This window comes from Peromyscus eremicus, chromosome 11, assembly GCF_949786415.1.
Source record: "Peromyscus eremicus chromosome 11, PerEre_H2_v1, whole genome shotgun sequence".
NCBI lineage: Eukaryota > Metazoa > Chordata > Mammalia > Rodentia > Cricetidae > Peromyscus > Peromyscus eremicus.
The window spans coordinates 38,565,627-38,585,247 of record NC_081427.1 but is presented as its reverse complement, the minus strand read 5'-3'; the positions used below and the strand labels follow the sequence as shown (position 1 = coordinate 38,585,247).

Sequence of the window (19,621 nt, the reverse complement as noted above, 5' to 3'; positions counted from 1 at the left end):
ACAGTTGGCGTTTAAGTAACTAAACGTTAGGGATTTTTGCAGAAGATTCAGAAACAAGTAAAGTGTGGGAAAGTGGTCTTATTCTCTGTCTCTATTTCAAGTTTGGTCTTTTCATATCCTTTTAAAAAAATGTTTTCTTCCCATTAGTTATTGTGTGTGTGCAAGTGTCAAGGATCAAACTCTGGCTTGGTGGCGAGTGACTGACCAGCTAAGTATCTGTCCAAATTTTAAATTCTTAGATGGGTTTCATGGTTAAGAACACAAAATCTTATCTTGATTTAGAAAGAAAGGAAGTTAGCTGACTCATACCATTTTTTTCTGCAAAGGCAATTGCATCTTCTTTGGTACTAAAGGTTAGAACCATGTTGGAGAGGGGATCAGCCCTAGAAGAGAGAATGTCCATGATTTAATATTAAGCTTTAGCTGTAAGACAATGAACATACAATGCTGATTTTAAATGCATTCATTTAAATACAATGTTTAAATACAATGATTAGAAATACCATGTTTAGAAAATAGATAGTTGGTATAATATCAAAAAAGATAGTTGGTATAATATCAAAAAATTATGACAATATTTTATTTGTAATAATCTCTGAAAAATAATACTTTATTTCTGTGTTAAATCTGACTTTTCTAGTATGCATTATGTAATAATAAAAATCATAATTGCAGTAACATTCCAGTTCTCTTTATTGAGGTTTATTAAGCTCTATTTAAAAGGGCACCGTCAAGCTTGAGATTAAAAACCCCGGAAGATTCCCAAACTGACCCAAGAAACTGTAGTATCAAGCAGTTAGTGCCGAGTAGAACTGCCGGTGCAGACAGCCACCAGGGTATGATCGTTTCACTTAAGATTTCGACATTATGACAAGGACAGCGATATGCAGTAACAGAAAATGTTTTTCTTTTAAAAATATTTTCGTGTGTATGCATGTGTATATGTGTATATACCAATGCCATAGTACACATGTAGAGGTCACAGGACAACTTGCAGGAGTTGATTTTACCCACTGAGCCAGCCCACTGGTCCAAGAAAATATTTTTCAAATTTTAAATGTTCCCCTGAATTAATGAAACATTAGCCATGCTGGAGCACAGAGGTAAACAACTGCATCACCAAACTACCATATTCAGTAGGTTAGTAGGAAACATCTTCAACTTACGATGTTCTCTATAATGAGTCTGCTGGGACATTAACCCCACTGTAGTTAGAAGCATCCATATACTATGAATTCTTTAAAATAAGAAAAAAAAAAAAAAACCAAACCGAACCTACTCTCAACAAACTTTTCATCACCAATAATGTTCTTTTAAGGGAAATGTCTACGTAAAACAAAAACAAACATTCTAAGACCTGACAGCCCTTATGTTTATAAAAGCATAACCATGTTTGCTACAAATGTTTAAAGTAAATCTCTTAGAGATGAATATAACATTCTGTGGAAACCTGTTCAGAACTATGGAAATAGGTAGGGGCTAGGGACATAGCTTAGCTGGTAAAGTCCGTGCCTAGATGCAAGAAGCCCTGGGTTAGTGCCCAGAACCGCATAACACTAGATGTGGAGGCATACACCTGGAATTTCAACACTCTGGGATGGAGAATCAGAAATGGAAGGTCATGCCTCACTACACAGAGAATTCAAGACTACCCTGCACTACATGCCACCCAATCTAGAGAAGAAAAAGAAGAAGAACTCCTCTGGGGGACTTGGCCATGGGAAAGCTAGGAGCTAAGCAGAGCCCTGAAGTAGCTCTCCTGTTCTTCAGTCCCACAGACTGCTGATGAAGGTCTGGGCACACCAATCCTGGCTTTGCTGGGATTCCTTAGGATCCCTATAATCATGGACTCCTATAATAAATTCCCCTTGTAAGGAAAAAAAAAAAAAACAACAACAAAACCCTTCTACTGACCGTCTACATTAGTACCAAAAATTAATGATAATTTTGTATCAATGCTTCTTTTTAAGGCACATACAGTTTCTCAGTTGATAGTTAAACTAGTTATACTCAGAAGTGCCAATATAAATATGATTCAGTGATTTGAATAGTTTTGACAGGCATACTGGCTTAGCTCAGGAGAGAGAGAGAGAGAGAGAGAGAGAGAGAGAGAGAGAGAGAGAGAGAGAAAGTCAGTCAGTCAGTCCTTGGAACTAGATCCATTTCCTGAAAAGGTGATAGACCTTTTGAAGTGTCTGCTTTATGAACATGTACGTTCAATGGTATAAACCATCAATAAGCAATCATCTTCCATTTGGTTTGTCCTTCTCCCTCATCTCTCGCAGTTTAGAATTCTTTCTAAGTTATGTTGGTACCAAGATCTTACTCTTTCTGTCTCCTTTTTTTGATTCCACCCCACCATTTAAGGTTACCACATTTATCTTCCTATTATTTATTTCCCAAACCTAGTGCATGCCAAGTCAAAACTTCAAACAGTTCCTGCTGTCCACTGTGGGAGTTTCTGCGCTTGTCCAGGATGGTCAGAATGCTTTTCCGGACATTTCTAGTTATCCCCTGAGAAGTCACCAACTAGTCAAAGCGCACTCGTTTCTATGAATACACAGCCTGGACTTTCCTATCAGTTCAGTTGCTCCTTCCATTGAGAATGGTCGCCCAGCATCTTTACATATGGAGATCCACCCCAATCATCTCTCATGGCTCACTCTGAGTACCAATCTTGTCCATGAAATCTCTCATAACCTATCCTCTCCAGCTGTACGTCTGTCAATCTTTATGAGTACATTTCTACTTTGACGTTTATACTCCATTGCTCAATTCTCAACTAGTGAGGTTCCAAATAAGTAACGATAAAGAAACTTGTATCTTAGAAGTGTATCTGACTAACAAATGCATTTATAGCAACTATAAACGCTTAACAAAACAGGGGAAAATGGATGAGAGAGACTAAAAGCAGAAAAAACTGGAGAGAATTCTGCCCCCTCTCGAAACAAACTTTATTGGAATACAGTTCTCAATTTTCTCCCTAAGAATTCTCTAGTTCAGACAGATAGGAACATGGAGAAGTCAAGCAAAAAGGCATAGCTTGTCAACACAAGAAATCAGAAGATAATGTGTAGGGCTGCTCTCAGAGCATCTGGACATGCAGGGGTGAATCTGTGAAGTGTGGAGTCCACAGAGCCGTGAACTTTTGCAGTGTATATGAATGGGCAGGGCTGGCAAGCTGAACACAACTGAACGGAGATTTCAGTAGCTGTCCACTTGAGGTGAAAAGAAGTCATGACTTGCTAAGCACCTTGTGCTCTCCACTGGAATGTCAGAAAGACTGCCTTTAAACCCGAAACACTGAATTTCAGTACTCCTCATACCCCAACAAGGCAAAGAAAACAAAACAAAACAAAATTAATCCTTCACTTGCTCCAGGTGACCTACCAGTAATGTGACTATCTACAGAACAAAACTCTACACAGCTGCTGTCATTAGTTCAAGATGAGTAAGGATCGGAATTAATATATTACCGATACTCCACAACAGAAACTGATTCCATGATAAATCAATGACTAATGTCTTAAGGGTTAAGGAGACTATCAGGAAGTCATACACTCTTTCAAAGATCTACATGGGATTCTTCATTTCAGAATGACATGTAAAAACTCCAACTGAAGACCAAAGTGCTGCTTTGGCAGTAACATGGATGAATCTTGTAAATACAATGTTGCACAAAAACACCAGTCACAGAACACATAATGGATTCTCTTTAACAAAATACAAAAATAGGCAAAACACTTCAGGAATATTGGACATGCTGTTTCTCAATGTGGGTATATAATACATTTCACTGTTTTTTTATCTATGTTTTTTTTATTTTAAAGAACCATTTTTGTTCACATTTAGAATTTTAACATAAATGTATAAAAATTATCATAAATATCTAACAAGCCTTGACTTAATGGAGTTTTTTTAAAATGACCTCTGACAAGCAAAGAACACTGAGAGTCATGGTTTGAATGAGAGATATCCCCCACAGACTCATGTATTTGCATCTGTGGTCACCAGTTGGGGGCTTGTGTGCAGAGATTAGGGAACCTTTAGGAGGTGGAGCCTTGCTGGAGGAAGTGGCACACTGGGGGCAGGCTTTGGGGGTTTATGACCTCACTCTACCTCATATTATCCCTATCAGCTTCCTCTGTGTGGATGAACATGGGATCAGCCAGCTTACTGATCTTGCAACTTGTGCCATCAAATTTGACCAAAAGATAAATGAAGCCGTGTGTACACACACACACACACACACACACACACACACACACACACACACACACACACAGAGAGAGGAAAAAACCCACAAAGATATATTCTACATCGACTGAGTTCTCTTCTGTGGAGACAGAGAGTATGTGCACAATAGTGTATAGAAGGCAGGAGGAAATGGCTGATAATTCCCTGTATCCAGATTACTCCTGTCTACATATACAAACACTCATTTACTTGCTCATCAAATCAATAAAGAGAAGTAGGCAGTACTTCCCGAAGGACTCACAAAACTGAGTCAAGTGATCAAACAGATTTTAAAAGTGACTTTGTAATGAAGTCGAAGAGCTAGGAGGGAAGGATGGCACAGACAATACTATTCCCACCTGATAAGCCAAAGGACTAACTACAAGCTTAAGAATCATGTCCACGTTAAAGTGTTATCATGGGTAAGGGTCAAGCATACTATGTGGATAATTAGGCAATGAGAGAATTAGCAACACCAAAATTCATGAATACCTCTGCTTAAATTAAATGGCCTTCCAAGTCCCTGTGACAAGAAACAAAATACTTGTTTCTAGAAACTAAATGATACTTCTCTAATAAGATGGCTCAGTAGGCTGAGGGTGCTTGCTGTCAAACTTGAGCTCACATGTATATACATGCATGCACATGTATAATAATAAATATCAAAAAGAAAGAAGAAATCTATGAGTTTAATAACCAACTAGCTGGACTATTAAACGACAAGGAATGGTTTATTCTGGCCCCAATGTGCTTACCCTATTAGATTAAGGAGATTTATATCGTAAAAAAAAACCTTGGGCCAAACTTGTGATGATTTTTGCATCTTATAATATTTTTCAGGTTTACATAAAGATAAACCTTTTACCTTTGAGTTCTAACATTTAAAAGACCCAGGTAATTAAAAGAGCATAAGAAGCTTGCACTTCAGATACAAAATGTCAATACAGTATTTAAAAATGTGAATTTTAAAATCTTAAAAACAAAGATCAGGGCACACTTTCTTAGAAAGTGGCCTTTTAGAAAAACTTTTAAAATAGACTGAATAGGTAACAATGAAACTTATTCACTATATTTAAAACCAAAACTATGTTCATTAGTAATGAAGTGTACTTCCACAGCAACCTCCTTATCTGCCGCCACTGAAACATGCAAAAAACCCCAAAAAACCTCTCTGGGCTCAAGCTTCTGTCACAACACTAGCTAACTGTAGAACTGCCTTCTCTGCTGGCACCGCTCTACTCTAGGAACCAGTGGCTTTTCTCCCTGTACATCAACTACAAGTCACGGAAAGAACCTCCAAACATACACAACCGTTCTTTTTCCAGGCACTATATGTCATGTTTCTTGTGCTTTTAACTGTAAAACTTTTTCATCATCGGGATTAGGTCTGTTAAATCTTCCACGTTACTTCATCTGGCAGACTCAAACCAGAGGTACTCACTAGGGAAAACTCATCAAGTCTAGATCACCTACAGGAGGAAATTTTGGGTCTTTAGAAAAAGATGTTTTAGATATAAGTTCTATAGTCATTTCTCTTTCAACATATTCAAGTATTGTTTGTCAGTACTAAAAACTAATTGAATAGATACATTCTTCTTCCTATTAAAGTAGTTCTCTCATTACAAAGAAAATGATAAACTAAAGACATGGATCAGACGTAGACTATTTGCCTACCATTCATAAAGTCTAGAGTTGACCCCAGTACCACATCCGCACACAACTATAAACCTACAACATATATAACTAGGTTTTAAATACTTTTCTTTCACTTCACATACTAATATTAGATATATAATGGTAAAATATAGGCAGACTGAAAACCCAAGTTATGGTGAAGCCATTCATTTATTTGAGATATAACATTTTTTTGAGATATAAATGTTTAAGATTTAGTTTTATCATTGTAAATGTGTGTGCACGTGTGTCCCTGTGGAGGTGTGTGCACATGAATGCAGGTGTCTGCAAAAGCCAGAGGTGTCAGGCTGCCCTGGAGCTGGAGTTACAGAGTGTGAGCCACCCAGGGTGGGTGCTGCTGCAAATCAACCCTGGGTCTTCTTGAAGAGGTCTTAATCGCTGAGCCATCTCTCCAGCCCAAGATGTAAATTTTGTAAATGATAAAACTTTTAAGTAAATATAAAAAGTTCACCTTTCAACATTAACAATTTTATAAAAAGGTTTAAAATATGTCACAAAAGAAGCCAAAATTCAGTATGTTTAAGCAATAATTTTATGTACCATTCTTTCTGTTATTAAGAAGATAAACATTTGCCCAGCAGTGATGGCACATGCCCTTAATCCCAGCACTTGGGAGGCAGAGGCAAGCAGATCTCTGTGAGTTCGAGGCCACACTGGTCTACAGAGCACATTCCAGGACAGCCAGGGCTGGTTACACAGAGAAATCCTGTTTCGAATCCCCCCCCCCGCCCCGGGAAAAGAAGCTAAATATTGAAAAAAAAATTCTGCTATTAGCAAATGTGACAATTTCTGCTTTAGTAAAACAAAGTTAGTCATGTTTTTTTCAGACTATATCTTTCAAGCTAATTAGTGGTTGTTTTTTAATATGACAACAAAGAGAACTGATGTTTTAAAAAAATATTTAACATACAAAACAACACTTTAGATAAACCAACTGTAGAAAAGTTTTCTTGTTTTAAAAATACGTTTTACTTTGGAGAAATTGTATTCTGAAAAGAGTTTTACCTCCCATACATGGAGAGTATGTAATTTTCAACCCATATTATTAATTAAGGGATCAGTATTTCAGAATGTAAGTGTGATATTTCTAAAAGCAACGCTATGATGATGACTGGGTGAATATTTGTACAAGGATAGCAAAGTGAAATTTACCCCCAAGACCAACTGATAAGGTTTAAGACACACTACACAAAGCTTGGTATCTAGCATTTGAGAAAAAAACAATAGTAGCAGTCAGGTCTCTCTGGCTCTTTTCTGCCCTTCTGCCCTGAAGCAGGCTATATTAGAAGTCTCTGACCTTCCTCTGACGTCATTACAAAGTACTCGTTCTAGAGGTAACCATCATACCTAGAGAAAAGGAATATGTCCCTGAAAACACAGGCTATAGGTGAGAATTTAGACAAAGAAGCTGGCTAACACATCCCAGCTTATTACCATTAGATCATAGCTCCTTCTAGGCATATCTTACACAACTGTCTACACATCATCAAATCTAAGCATAAGAATGCACAAGAATCTCTCTTTCTTTGGGTCTTTATTTGAAGGCTGTTTCATATATAGTATATTTGTATGTTTGTTCTATTATTAATCTTGTTATTGATGCCTCAGCCATTAGTGTTGTGATTGTATAAGTAAGTGTGTATGTGACTGTGTGTAAAGTTCACAAAATTTAACCCTTTCTTCCCTCTTTGCCTCCCTCACCCCAACTCCTTTTTTTCCTTTCTCATGGTGTCTCATTGTTTTAACCCGGGCTGGCCTCAAACTCATCTTCTTACCCAACCTTCAAAATGCAGGGATTATATGTATTGGCCACCATGTTGACTAACTTTATATTCTTATCTAAAGTGTATTCTCCAGAAACAAGCTGGAATATAAAAGGCACCAATACCGAAACAAGGATCTGTAATTGCTGGAGATGCATTAGTATGTGAATCCCAGGAATAGATGAGCATACTAAAATCTCATATAACTCAAAAGTATGGTCATAACATTCTAACCACTAGGTATGGACAAAGATTTTTCTTCTAAATTTCTTAGGTCTCTGGAAACATATGATTTACAAAAGACTCCATATATTACATGAAACAAAATTTAAGATACCAAAACTTCTAGAAACTATGTTTTATATAATTTGCCCAATATAATTCTATTGAAATTTCAACATGGAAGAATATCTAACAAAAAGACTCCTGGATACATCAACAAAAACAAATGTCTTCTAAAATTTATTCTAGTATGTTCTAAAAATTAATTTATAATTTATAATCTGAATTGTAAGATCTCAGAAAATTACAAGTGTCCCTCAAATTAGCAAATTTCTGTTCCCACACCTCTAACAAACAAAACAAATGTCATACAGGAGTATTATTTGAATTTAAAACTAAGTTGAAGCTGGGCATGGAGCACTAAGAAACAGACAGTAGGATGGCCACACCACTGAGGCCCCTGTGGTCCACACAGCAAGTTCTAGGAAGGCCAGAGCTACACAGGGAGAGCATGTTTCAACAAACTAAACACCCAACTGAAACAAAACAACTAGTGCCACTAAACTAGTGATATCACTCCCAGAGCATTTGCAACTGATGTTCATGCCATTTATCCATGTTACCTTATCAACAGTATCCAGAAATAGTACTTCTGCAGTTTACTATTAGGAGCCAAACACACATGGACATGTCTATAAATATATAAAGGAATATATTTAATTCCATGTTCTCGGTTGTAGTGAACCTAACCGTACTAAAAGAGATTTTCGCAAGCATATTAGCTCTAAGAAAAGTCAGTGTTTTCTTCACAGAAAAAAAAAAAATCAGTATTTTCAACAGAAAAATCTGAACACAATATTCAAAGTACTCACGTTGATGCCCAACCCATCAAAGGATTTTCCCATCTCTCTCTGGTATCAAACTCCATCTTCCATTTCTTTGTGTTGTTTACTCCAGATTGCATGTTGTTGCGAGCAGGAACAAAGATCCTGACCTTTCTGGTTTTGATGTGCTCTTCTGGAACACCAGTTAAAGTAGTGATATCCTAAGGAAGAACAAGAAACGAACATCTTTGAGTGTCTGCATACCAACAGATACGCCTTTCCCATTTCCTACCTCCATGTACTTGGTTTTTATTTGTTTATAAATTGGGATAATCTTTCTGGCTTACTTCACTACTACCCTGATTGTTTTATTTTATAAATCTCCACTGTGCTCAACTTGTGCTAAAGCTGAGAACTGGTGTTGGGGTACAGTGAAAGAGGAGCTATCAGAATTTTTTCTCTCTTTTGTACACATTGATCCCAAGGTCTTGTGCAGGCCAAGCAAGTGCCCAACCACTGAACTATGACACTCCATCAGGCTATTCCTTTCCTGTCTTTCTTTTCGGGATAGACTCTCTTGTGTCCATTAGCTAAGAACAACCTTGAACTTCTACTTCTAATGCTCTTGCCGCCACCTCTAGAGCCAGCATGGTAATTTCTGAGGAGTTTGTAGTCAATACGTTCTTACTTTGTGAGAGGGGACAACTGATGTTACAGAAGCAAAAGAGGTCCATTAAGGGAAAGTTACCTGCTGCCAAAAGAATGGAATCTGCCTCTAGGTGGAGAGGTGGCATTGTCTCTTCCCCTAACAGTTAATTTCATAGTACTAGCCATTCACCTGGCCAAGGGACCATCCCTCAGGTGTGGGTTCACCTTAAGTCATGCAAAAGAGACAGGAGGAATAATGAGTGCTTATTAGGAATAACTTTTCCTTCCCAGAATTCCTACCTCTAGTGTAGTCCCTGTGAGGAACCACCAAGAGGTTCCGAGTGAGAACTTAGGACGGTCTAACTTTTCCTTATTCTCTTCTGTTTCTTTCTTTAAGATTTGCCAGACAGGGTTTCTCTGTGGAGCTGGCTGTCCTGGAACTTGCTTTGTAACCCAGGCTGGCCAATGCCTCCCTGAGTGCTGTGATAAAAGGTGTGTGCTGCCATACCCAGTGGTACTCGGGGATTTTGAAGTCTTTCTCTAAAGCTCCTGTCCTGTGAAGTGGCTGACCTCCATGCTGCCTTAACTCAAATGGCATGCCCTTTTCTCTTCTCTGTCTCCCTCCTCCTGGCTGCTGTGCAAGTGTACAGCTTGCTGCCCTGGGGTTTCCCTTTGAAAATCTGGCTTAAACTGTCCCTGAGATTCTTAAATTCTTTCATTAATGAGACTAATAAACCTAACGGGGATTCTGACATGTCTGATAACATTTGGTGACTCCATCAGAACTCCCCAAATATCTGATAACAATCAGACAAGAGAAATACACATAAGACATTTATATAAATACATTATATATAATACATATAATACATAAAAATATAAATGCATTTTAAATAAAGAGACACAACCAGCAACTAAATTTTAAATAGAAAAACCCCTGTCAGTGGTTTCTATGTCAAACTGCTCAACACTGCACAAAGTCTGAAACTTTGTAAACAAAACAAAAAAACTTTAGCGTTTTCTCTCCCTTTGGTGTTGATTAAAAGAATAACATAGAAATCCAACCTGTAAAGGTATGCCATAAGATGACCAACTTTGGAGAAAATAGAACTGTAAATACCTGTAATCTCTCTCACTTTTTATACATTTATCTAGTAACAAAACAGAATTTTGATGTTCTGGATTCAACATGTTCACCAAACATAGCAGCAGTCAGGGCACAAGATAATGAAGTAATTTTGGGTTTCAGTCTACAGTTAGTAATAGTTTACCCTATCAAAGTAACCCATCAGGGTTAACCACATCACTCCTATTTGGTGTGGGCGGGGTATGTGGAAGACATGGTTGATTTCATGTCTTTCTCAATTATGTCTTTATCTTATTTCTGAGACAGGGTCTCTCACCGAACTGGAAGCTCACTTGTTGGCTAAACCGGCTGGCCAGCAAGCCCCAAGGATCCTTCTTCCTCTGCCTTCCCGGAGCTGGGATTACAGGTGTATGCTGATGTGCCTGGCTTTTCTATGGTTTCTAAGGATCTGAACTCAAGTCCACGTGCTTGCATGCCACAAACTTTGCCCACTTAGCATGCTAACCCTCAATCATTTATACCATTCTTGTAAATGAAACATTTAGAATCACTAGGGACGGGGTGGAATCCGTGCCTCCTATGTGTGAAGCCCTGAGTTCCATTCCCAGCACTGTCCAAGGAGGGGGAAAGTGCACAGAGGAACTTTTGAATAACTGTTTAAAATTAAGGAGAATGAAATGGTTATATCAAACTTGTCAAACTGTCTTGTTAGTTTTTGTTTCAGTGCCACACATCCTCTAATGAAGGCTGTTTTCTTGTAGTTTGTCAATGCTATGAACCACAGGGCCACAGTAGGTTCTAGAACACTGAGTCACCTCTGTGTTAAGATTAAAAAAACAACTCTTTGTTAATTCAGTGAGTACCCTGAGAAGCACTGCTTAGCACAGTAACTTCTACCTGTACCAGAGGTGGGGCTATTCTGTTGCAGCTTATCTATTCAGAAAAACCACCAAAATGATGTAGAAACACACTGACATGGTAATAGGCTTCCTGTGTGTACTATGTGAAGTGCCCGTGTGCATGCCGGGTAGCTTTCTCAGCTGCTCTCCACTTTATTTACTGAGATGGTCTCTGGCTAAAACAGAAACTCGCTGATTTGGCTACTTAGGCTAGCTCACTTGCTCTGGGGTCTTGTGTCCCCCACTCTCACAGCCTGGGAGCACACTCTGCTGAGCTTTTATGTGGGTGGTGGGATCTGAAGTCTGGTTCTCACAGTTGTGCCACAAGCACTTTAAGCCATCTCCTGAGCCAGACAGGAACATCTAAAGTGCACTGACATCAGTTGTTTAGACTTTGCTTACATCTAGGATCAAAGGCAACCAAAGGCTTTCTATGGAGGAGACAACAAGATGCTATGAATACAACTAGTACAGAAGACGTAAGTAGTAATACTCTATGCTACTTCAAAATAATTTGTGTTAGTCTGTGTGCGTCCGTGAGTGCAGGTGCAGTGCACTTCTGGAGGTCAGAGGACTACTCTCAGGGACTTGGTCTCGCCTTCCATTTTGTGGGATCTGGGACTTGAACTCGAGTCATTGGCCTGGGTGCAAGCACCTCTACCCAACTGAGACACCTCACTTGCTCTAACTGATAATTTTAATTGCCAGGTTCAAATTAAATACAACCATAACTTTTATTTATTTATTTTTTTTTGAGGCTGTGTTTGTTTAGCATTTACAAGGCCTGGGTTAAATCCCTAGCACGGCACAAGGGCACAAGGCATATACACATGCACACACATGCATACACACATACACACACACTCTTTTTTTTGAAGGGGCTGGGAATTGAACTTAGGGTTTCATACATGGCTAGGCAAGAACTCTATTACTAAGTTATATTCCTAGCCCAAGTGTTACATTTTAAGAAGTGACTTTCTAAAGCACAGTCATCTACTTAGAGCTTGAAGTGACATGGCGCTGTGGTCCTTCAATGTTTATTTCTTCCTTTGCAACTGCCACTTAGTTTATTGTTTAATATTCTCTATTGTTGGGCAAATATATTTTCTAAAAAGATTTACTTGTTAATTGTGTGTGTGTGTGTGTGTGTGTGTGTGTGTGTGTGTGTGTGTGTGTGTGTTATATGTCTGCAGATATGTACAGATGTGAGTACAGGTGCCTGAAAGTCCAGAAGAGGATGTCAGATCTCTTGGAGATGGAATTCCAGAAAGTTGTGAGCTACAGGTGATGCTGGGAAGTGAACTTGGGTCCTCTGGAAGAATAGTTCTCACTCTTATCTGCTGAGCCATCTTTCTAGCCACAGATTAAGATCATATTTCCTCGTCATAGTTGCATTACAGTATGAGCACTCATTATAAGCATGCTATAAAATTAATGGGTAGGCATCTTCTCTAAATCCCACATCAACGCCTCTATTTTGTATTGTTTCTAATGAATGAAACTGCTACACGGCTTTTCTTCAACTGTATGAAAGGAAACATTCAATTAATTTTTTACCTCCAGAAAATGAGATTATAAGAAATATTTATTTTTCCATACTTCTATAGTGTGATGCATGCATGACAAAAATAAACCAATAAAGCTTACACTTTATATCTGAATTCATAACTTTTGATGTTTTATGTCTCCTCAAATTCTGGCACCTTCTCATTGGCTGATAGTCAAGCAAGGAGTTTCTGAATTTTGAAGCCCTTGCAAGTTGTCCTGACAGACTCACTATTTTTGCTGCAGATGTGAGCTCCTGCAGCAGCCCAGCTGAGCTGCTGCAAGACAGAGAATCAAAGGCTTGGCAGCTCACATGTGAGACACCTAATGCTCACGGACCGCTGTACTCCCTTATCCCTAGTCCCTGCAGAAGCACTCTCGGCCTAGACACACTTACTCCTCACACTTGTAAAATGCACTGACACTGTTGTTCCCATTTCATGCAATAGCGTCAGCTGCTGACAAGAACCTCTTCTCAAACACACACTGCAATGGGCTAAGGCTCCCTCCCACTCCCAGATTCCATTCAAACACTGCAACCCTTGGAAAGATCTGTGAGCCCCATGTTGAATGTCTTCAATGATTTCCTTTTTCTCTCGATTCACGCTGAGCTACCTGTGACTCAGATTTTGCAAACAAACAAATAAAACTCCTGTACATTAAACTGCTGAATTAGTGGAATTCTCTATGGATTTCTACTTTTGTACTAAAATACTGATCACCTGTGACCTTTCTAAAACATTATTTTTCTATAAGAATTGACATAAAGATGGTGATGTCTTTTACTAGTTTCTTTTTTCCAATTTTCTTGAATCAGAAAAAGATCAAGTCATATAAGATGTAAGAAGCCATCACGTTGGCACCAAAGAATCTCAACTTACTAGTTAAGAATATCTGCAAATTCTAGTACATCATATTACCACACAGACACTATACAAATTTACTCAATTTTAAAGTTCCTTACTTTTAAACAGTTGGGTTAAAAATTAAATCTATTTCTATTATTAAAGAATGTAATTATCCTAATAATGCTAAATGATAAAATAATAGTTTTCCATATAAAAACTGATTCGGTTATCATCTGTCCCCACTTATCTTGTGTGAATTCCACTTTTTTCTTTTTTAACAAAGGAAGTAAGAAACAAGCAATGGGAAGTTGGTGTCACAATGCAGAAAAACCTCCCAGCAAGCTTCCTGCAACCACCCAGCATTTAGAGTCTTGCTGGCTGCTCTCTTTTCAATACCAGAATTTCACACATTTCAATGACTATTATGACTTCAAAGAATCAAATTTTCATCATTGTCCGTCATCTGCCGGCTGATTTGTATAAAGGAGTTCTCCAGCATGCACTCCAAACAAAAGCCTCCTTACTTCTGTGGCTATATATCAAGTTTAAAAGTTCTGTTTGTGACAGTTGGGTCTTTGGTAAATTAGGGCGACACTGAAGAAGTGCAGCTGCTCTGCAGGAACCTCCTTTTTGGCATCATTTCACTTAAATAAAAACTGAATAATTAGCTTCTGCCTTTATTAAACCACAAAAATGCCACTAGCCTTAGTAATTACTTCCGGTTGCCCCACCCACTTACCCTTATCAGTTCACACTTATTGTGAAAAGAAATAATTAAATACTTTTATATTTCTGGATGAAGCTTTACTAGAAATCTTGCTGCATCCAAAGAATGAACAATGTTTACCGGGCTCTTTGGTAATTAGTTCACTAACAGCATTAGCATAGGTTGAAGCTAGAAATTTAATACGAATATCCATTAGAACATTAAGCGACAATACTTCTAGAGACTTGTTCTATTGCAGGATATTAAAGGCCAATTATGTTTAAATTGATAGTAGAGTTAAGACTGACCTAAATTTTGATGACTATTAATATTTTACGTCAATATTGAAATACTGAAGAATTTAGACTTGGAATACTAAGTCTTTTTACAGATGGGTGCATCTGGAATCTCAGCACTAGGGAGGCAGAAGCAAGATGACTGTGAACTCTGGGCCAGACCAAGCCACAGAGCAGGGAAGCGTCAAAAGACAGACACATAGACCAAAACCCTTTCTTTTAAGTAACCAACAGAGACATAGACCAAGAAAGTCACTATAGGTTTAATCATCAATTGCAAAATAAAAATCTGCAGGATACATAAATCCCACCTAGTTACTTACCATGGAAGAATTTTAAAAATCAGTCGTCAAAGGAATTCAGATGTAATCACAAATGTTCAAGTAAATCTGAGTTGTGAAAGTCAATGCAACTCTTGTTGGCTTGCTCACCAACAAACTGGTGAAGACATTCGAGCAGGTCATTAAATACTGATATGATACCCTTTTATTTCCCATGCTGGGCAAAGCTGCTATCCCAGCACTAAAGTTATAGCTGTCTGTCAAGTGCTGTGAGTACTACAGGAAGATATCATGCAAACAATACTATAGATCACATAGAGAACAAAACAGGAACTAGAGAACCTTTTCAAACAGAAAAACACTTCTATTATTCTTAGATTCTTCTGAGGAGGCAAGAGCAATTGCTTTAGCCACAAGGTATGTCAAAATTGGTTTGAGTCCCATCTTCCAACCAGGGGCAAATCTCTCTTGTTGCATTATCCATAAATCAACTTAGATGTAAGCTAAAGATTAGATAATGTACATACTATGCTGGCCTTGAACAAGAGCAAAAGCTGCTCCTCAGCACCTATGTGGTACATATTGGACACAACGCGCCAAAGTAGAGCTCAACTCTATTCTCAAGAAAACTGCTGGACCTTCTTGAGAAGGATGAACAAACAATGTGAAGCTGGCGTCAAGATACAGAAATCACCAATCTTCCTTGAAAATGGTGAGTTAGTAATTCTTTATCTAGTCAGTAGTTTACTTCAAGTCTGGCAAAGAGAAATACCTAGCCCTTGGAAGAAATACCTTTTCTTTGCAAGGATTGAATACTCTACACAACTGTTTTGGGTCGATCTAGTCTTTCTTCAAATTGACCCACCCTAAAATAGGGATATATAATAATTCAAAAGAGTTTAGTTCCCAGCATATACATAACAAGCACGGCATTCTGTGCACAAAGAGCCCCAGCTCCAACACAGGAGGATCACTGGGGCTTGTTGGCTGCCAGCCTTAAGACTCTGTCTCAAGGAATAGGTGGAGAATGATAAAATAAGACATTTGATCCCCATTTCTATCCTCTCATTCTGTCAATCTGTCTCTCTTATACACACACGCTCTCTCTTACACACACACACACACACACACACACACACTCTTACACATACAAAATTGAAAAAATACAGAATACAATGTATGTTAAGTAAACTTTAGTATGCAGTCACATGTGGAAAGGCCTATGACATCCATGAAAATGAAGGAATGATGTATAATTTACCTTTATTTCAGTTCAAAGATGCATGCAAAGTTAACCATCTTAAGGGCTTCAAAGGATATAATGATAAGACTTTATTCCTAAGTGTGAGAAATCTCTATGTCTCCACATAGATACTCAGTCTTCACACTTTTTGTTTTAATGGCCTCATAATCATTTATTCAGTTTATGTGGCACAATTTCTTTGTGTAATAAAAGTTGTTTATTATGCTTCTTAAGCATATTATACTATAGTGAAAATCTCAGTTACAAAATTATTTCTCCCCAAGATTTATTTTTAATTAGCATTTCTGTGTGTGTCTGTGCAAATGAGTATGAGTGCCCTCAGAGGCCAGAAGAATCAAGAGTGATTCCTGAGAAACACAGTTACAGGTAGTTGTGAGCTACCAACTGGGATTTGAACTTGGGTCTTCTGTAAAAGCAGTAAGTGCTTTTCTTAACTGCTGAGCCATCTTTCCAGACCCATCAGTAACTTAATTTTGTTTGTTTGTTTTTGTTTTTTGAGACAGGGTTTCTCTCTGTAGCCTTGGCTGTCCTGGAACTCGCTCTGTAGATCAGGCTAGCCTCTGCCTCCCTAGTGCTGTGGGATGGTCTGTATGTCAAATGTGTTGCTGATTGGTCAATAAATAAATCACTGATTGGCCAGTGGCCAGGCAGGAAGTATAGGTGGGACTAACAGAGAGGAGAATTGAGAGAACAGGAAGCTGGGTGAGGGAGACACTGCCAGCCGCCACCATGACAAGCCGCATGTGAAGATCCCGGTAAGCCACGAGCCACATGGCAAGGTATAGATTTATAGAAATGGATTAATTTAAGATATAAGAACAGTTAGCAAGAAGCCTGCCACGGCCATACAGTTTGTAAGCAATATAAGTCTCTGTGTTTATTTGGTTGGGTCTGAGTGGCTGTGGGACTGGCGGGTGAGAGAGATTTGTCCTGACTGTGGGCCAGGCAGGAAAACTCTAGCTACAAATGGCGTCCAACGTGGTAGCAAGAGTTTCCACCTAAAAACTGAGAAAAAAAAGATTCTAAAACGGAGCTAAAAACAGCTTCCTAATTGTCTCTCTCAAATGAGTGGCAGCTGCTGGTTTGAGCTACTGGCAGGTTCCTAGCGTGCATGCGTGCTCGACCTGCAGTATGGCGGGAATGAGGCCTCTGCAAGTGGCACATTAAGCTGTGTGGTGGATTTAACCTTTGCTAGTACAAAACAAAAAAAAAAAAAAAAGAGGTTTCTGGGCTACACGCTGCTTTGATAGAAGCATAGACCCACTATTTCTGAGAGTTGATGGCTCCCAGAGCTGGCGGAAAACGTACCACCGCCATGTTGGGAAGCTGAAGTGGGCAGAGCCAGCAGCCATAGTACCAGCGCCGTTTCAGGCTTAGAAGGCTGCAGTTTAAAGCAATAGGCTCAAGCTAATATAAAAAAATAAGCCATGTAAAGATGGCTACCACACAGAGAATCTGGATTATGTTCTCTTTGATATTCATAACTAAAGAAAAACATTTGATTACAAAAGCTGTTGCGTTATGCCAAAATGTATATTTTAAAGGTACCTTGACTTCAAAATTTGGATATAAGGATATGTTGCTTTGGAAAAGAGTCTCTGCTTTTGTTCCCACAGAAAGCCAAAGGCTATGGATTTGTTCCAGATTAAGATACATCAGGTTTGACCAGCCAAGACCACCTGAAAGGTCTCCGATGACACCATGGCCCAGATGATCCAACATCCAGAATGGTTTCAAGGCAACTGGCTCATACGATACAGCCTCACGGACTACTCTATGATCCTAAAATTTTCTTTGTGTCCCCATAAGATACAGCGCCCCCCTCCAGCAGGAAGTAGTAAGAGAAGCTACGCCCAAATTCCCAAATATACCAAACTGACTTTGGAGATGTGTAAAGGTTAAAACCTTCCTTTTTAAGAAAAAAAAGGGGAAGTGCTGTGGGATGGTCTGTATGTCAAATGTGTTGCTGATTGGTCAATAAATAAATCACTGATTGGTCAGTGGCCAGGCAGGAAGTATAGGTGGGACTAACAGAGAGGAGAATTGAGAGAACAGGAAGCTGGGTGAGGGAGACACTGCCAGCCGCCACCATGACAAGCCGCATGTGAAGATCCCGGTAAGCCACGAGCCACATGGCAAGGTATAGATTTATAGAAATGGATTAATTTAAGATATAAGAACAGTTAGCAAGAAGCCTGCCACGGCCATACAGTTTGTAAGCAATATAAGTCTCTGTGTTTATTTGGTTGGGTCTGAGTGGCTGTGGGACTGGTGGGTGAGAGAGATTTGTTCTGACTGTGGGCCAGGCAGGAAAACTCTAGCTACACCCTAGTGCTGGGATTAAAGGCATGTGCCACCACTGCCTGGCAGTAACCAAGGTTAGCCAGGAAGAATACAATTAACTGTAACAAAAGTTATCAGAATATCTATAGTCCGACATATTATCTAAAAAGTTTGCAAATAGGTTAAATCCTATACTGTTAATCACAGTGTAAAAAAGCAGATCAATTTCCGTTTATACTTTTTGTTCCTAAGACAGGATCTCACTATGGAGCCTGAAACTCACTTGTAGAAAAGGCTGTCCTTAAAATCAGAGCTCTTCTGCAGTGCAGGGATTGAAGACATGCGTCAGTCATGCCCAACGGTCCCTCTTAAGGCGGACACAGATACACATCAGTTAGCTTGAGTTAGCTAGATTTTGTTTATTCCTTTAGATTCTATCTCTCTTTCTATAACCCAATCAATGGCAATCCTCTTGCTTCACTTCCTGAGTGCAGAGGGGACAAATGTGTCTCACATGACCAGCTATAAGTTTAATTTTTGACGTATCTAAGAACAGAAAATTAGCAAGAGGCCGAGCTCTGAGTTCAAGGCCAGTCAGCCTGATTTATTCACTATGTGAGTTCCAGGCCAGCCAGGGTCACATAGTGAGACATTATCACAAACAAACCCCAACTGAAAGTTTTTTGTAAGAGCTACTATTAGAAGAAACAAGAATGCTAAGAAAACACTCATTAAAAACTAAGTGAGCTGCTCAAGACTGTAACTCTGGAGCATCATACCCATGTACAATGACTTCATTACTGTGTGGGAATCACAAACATTTTTAGATTTTACTTTGTGGAGTTACATATTATAAAGTCATAGTATCTGGAAGTACCAGTACAGTTAGAAGTCACTTCCTAACCTCCTCCTGTCTCCTGGGCAAATTCCTGACCTAAGACCCAAGGCTCTCATTGCAGATAACCTGTCCTAAACCAACCCAGAGGCTGTGAAGAATCTACACAAACAGATGCCGTTGGCTTCC

The 19,621-nt window shown here is 38.9% G+C and overlaps 1 protein-coding gene across 1 annotated transcript in view; it reads right to left on the bottom strand.

Moving 5' to 3' along the window:
* The window catches only part of Ndufs4 (NADH:ubiquinone oxidoreductase subunit S4), a 108,400-nt gene that overhangs the window by 22,727 nt on the left and 66,052 nt on the right, over nucleotides 1-19,621 (bottom strand). The window contains exons 3-4 of the mRNA XM_059276467.1: nucleotides 8,789-8,961; nucleotides 310-383 (exon numbers count right to left, since the gene is read on the bottom strand). Of these exons, the coding sequence (XP_059132450.1) occupies nucleotides 310-383; nucleotides 8,789-8,961 (247 nt within the window). The remainder of the gene's footprint in view (nucleotides 1-309; nucleotides 384-8,788; nucleotides 8,962-19,621) is intronic.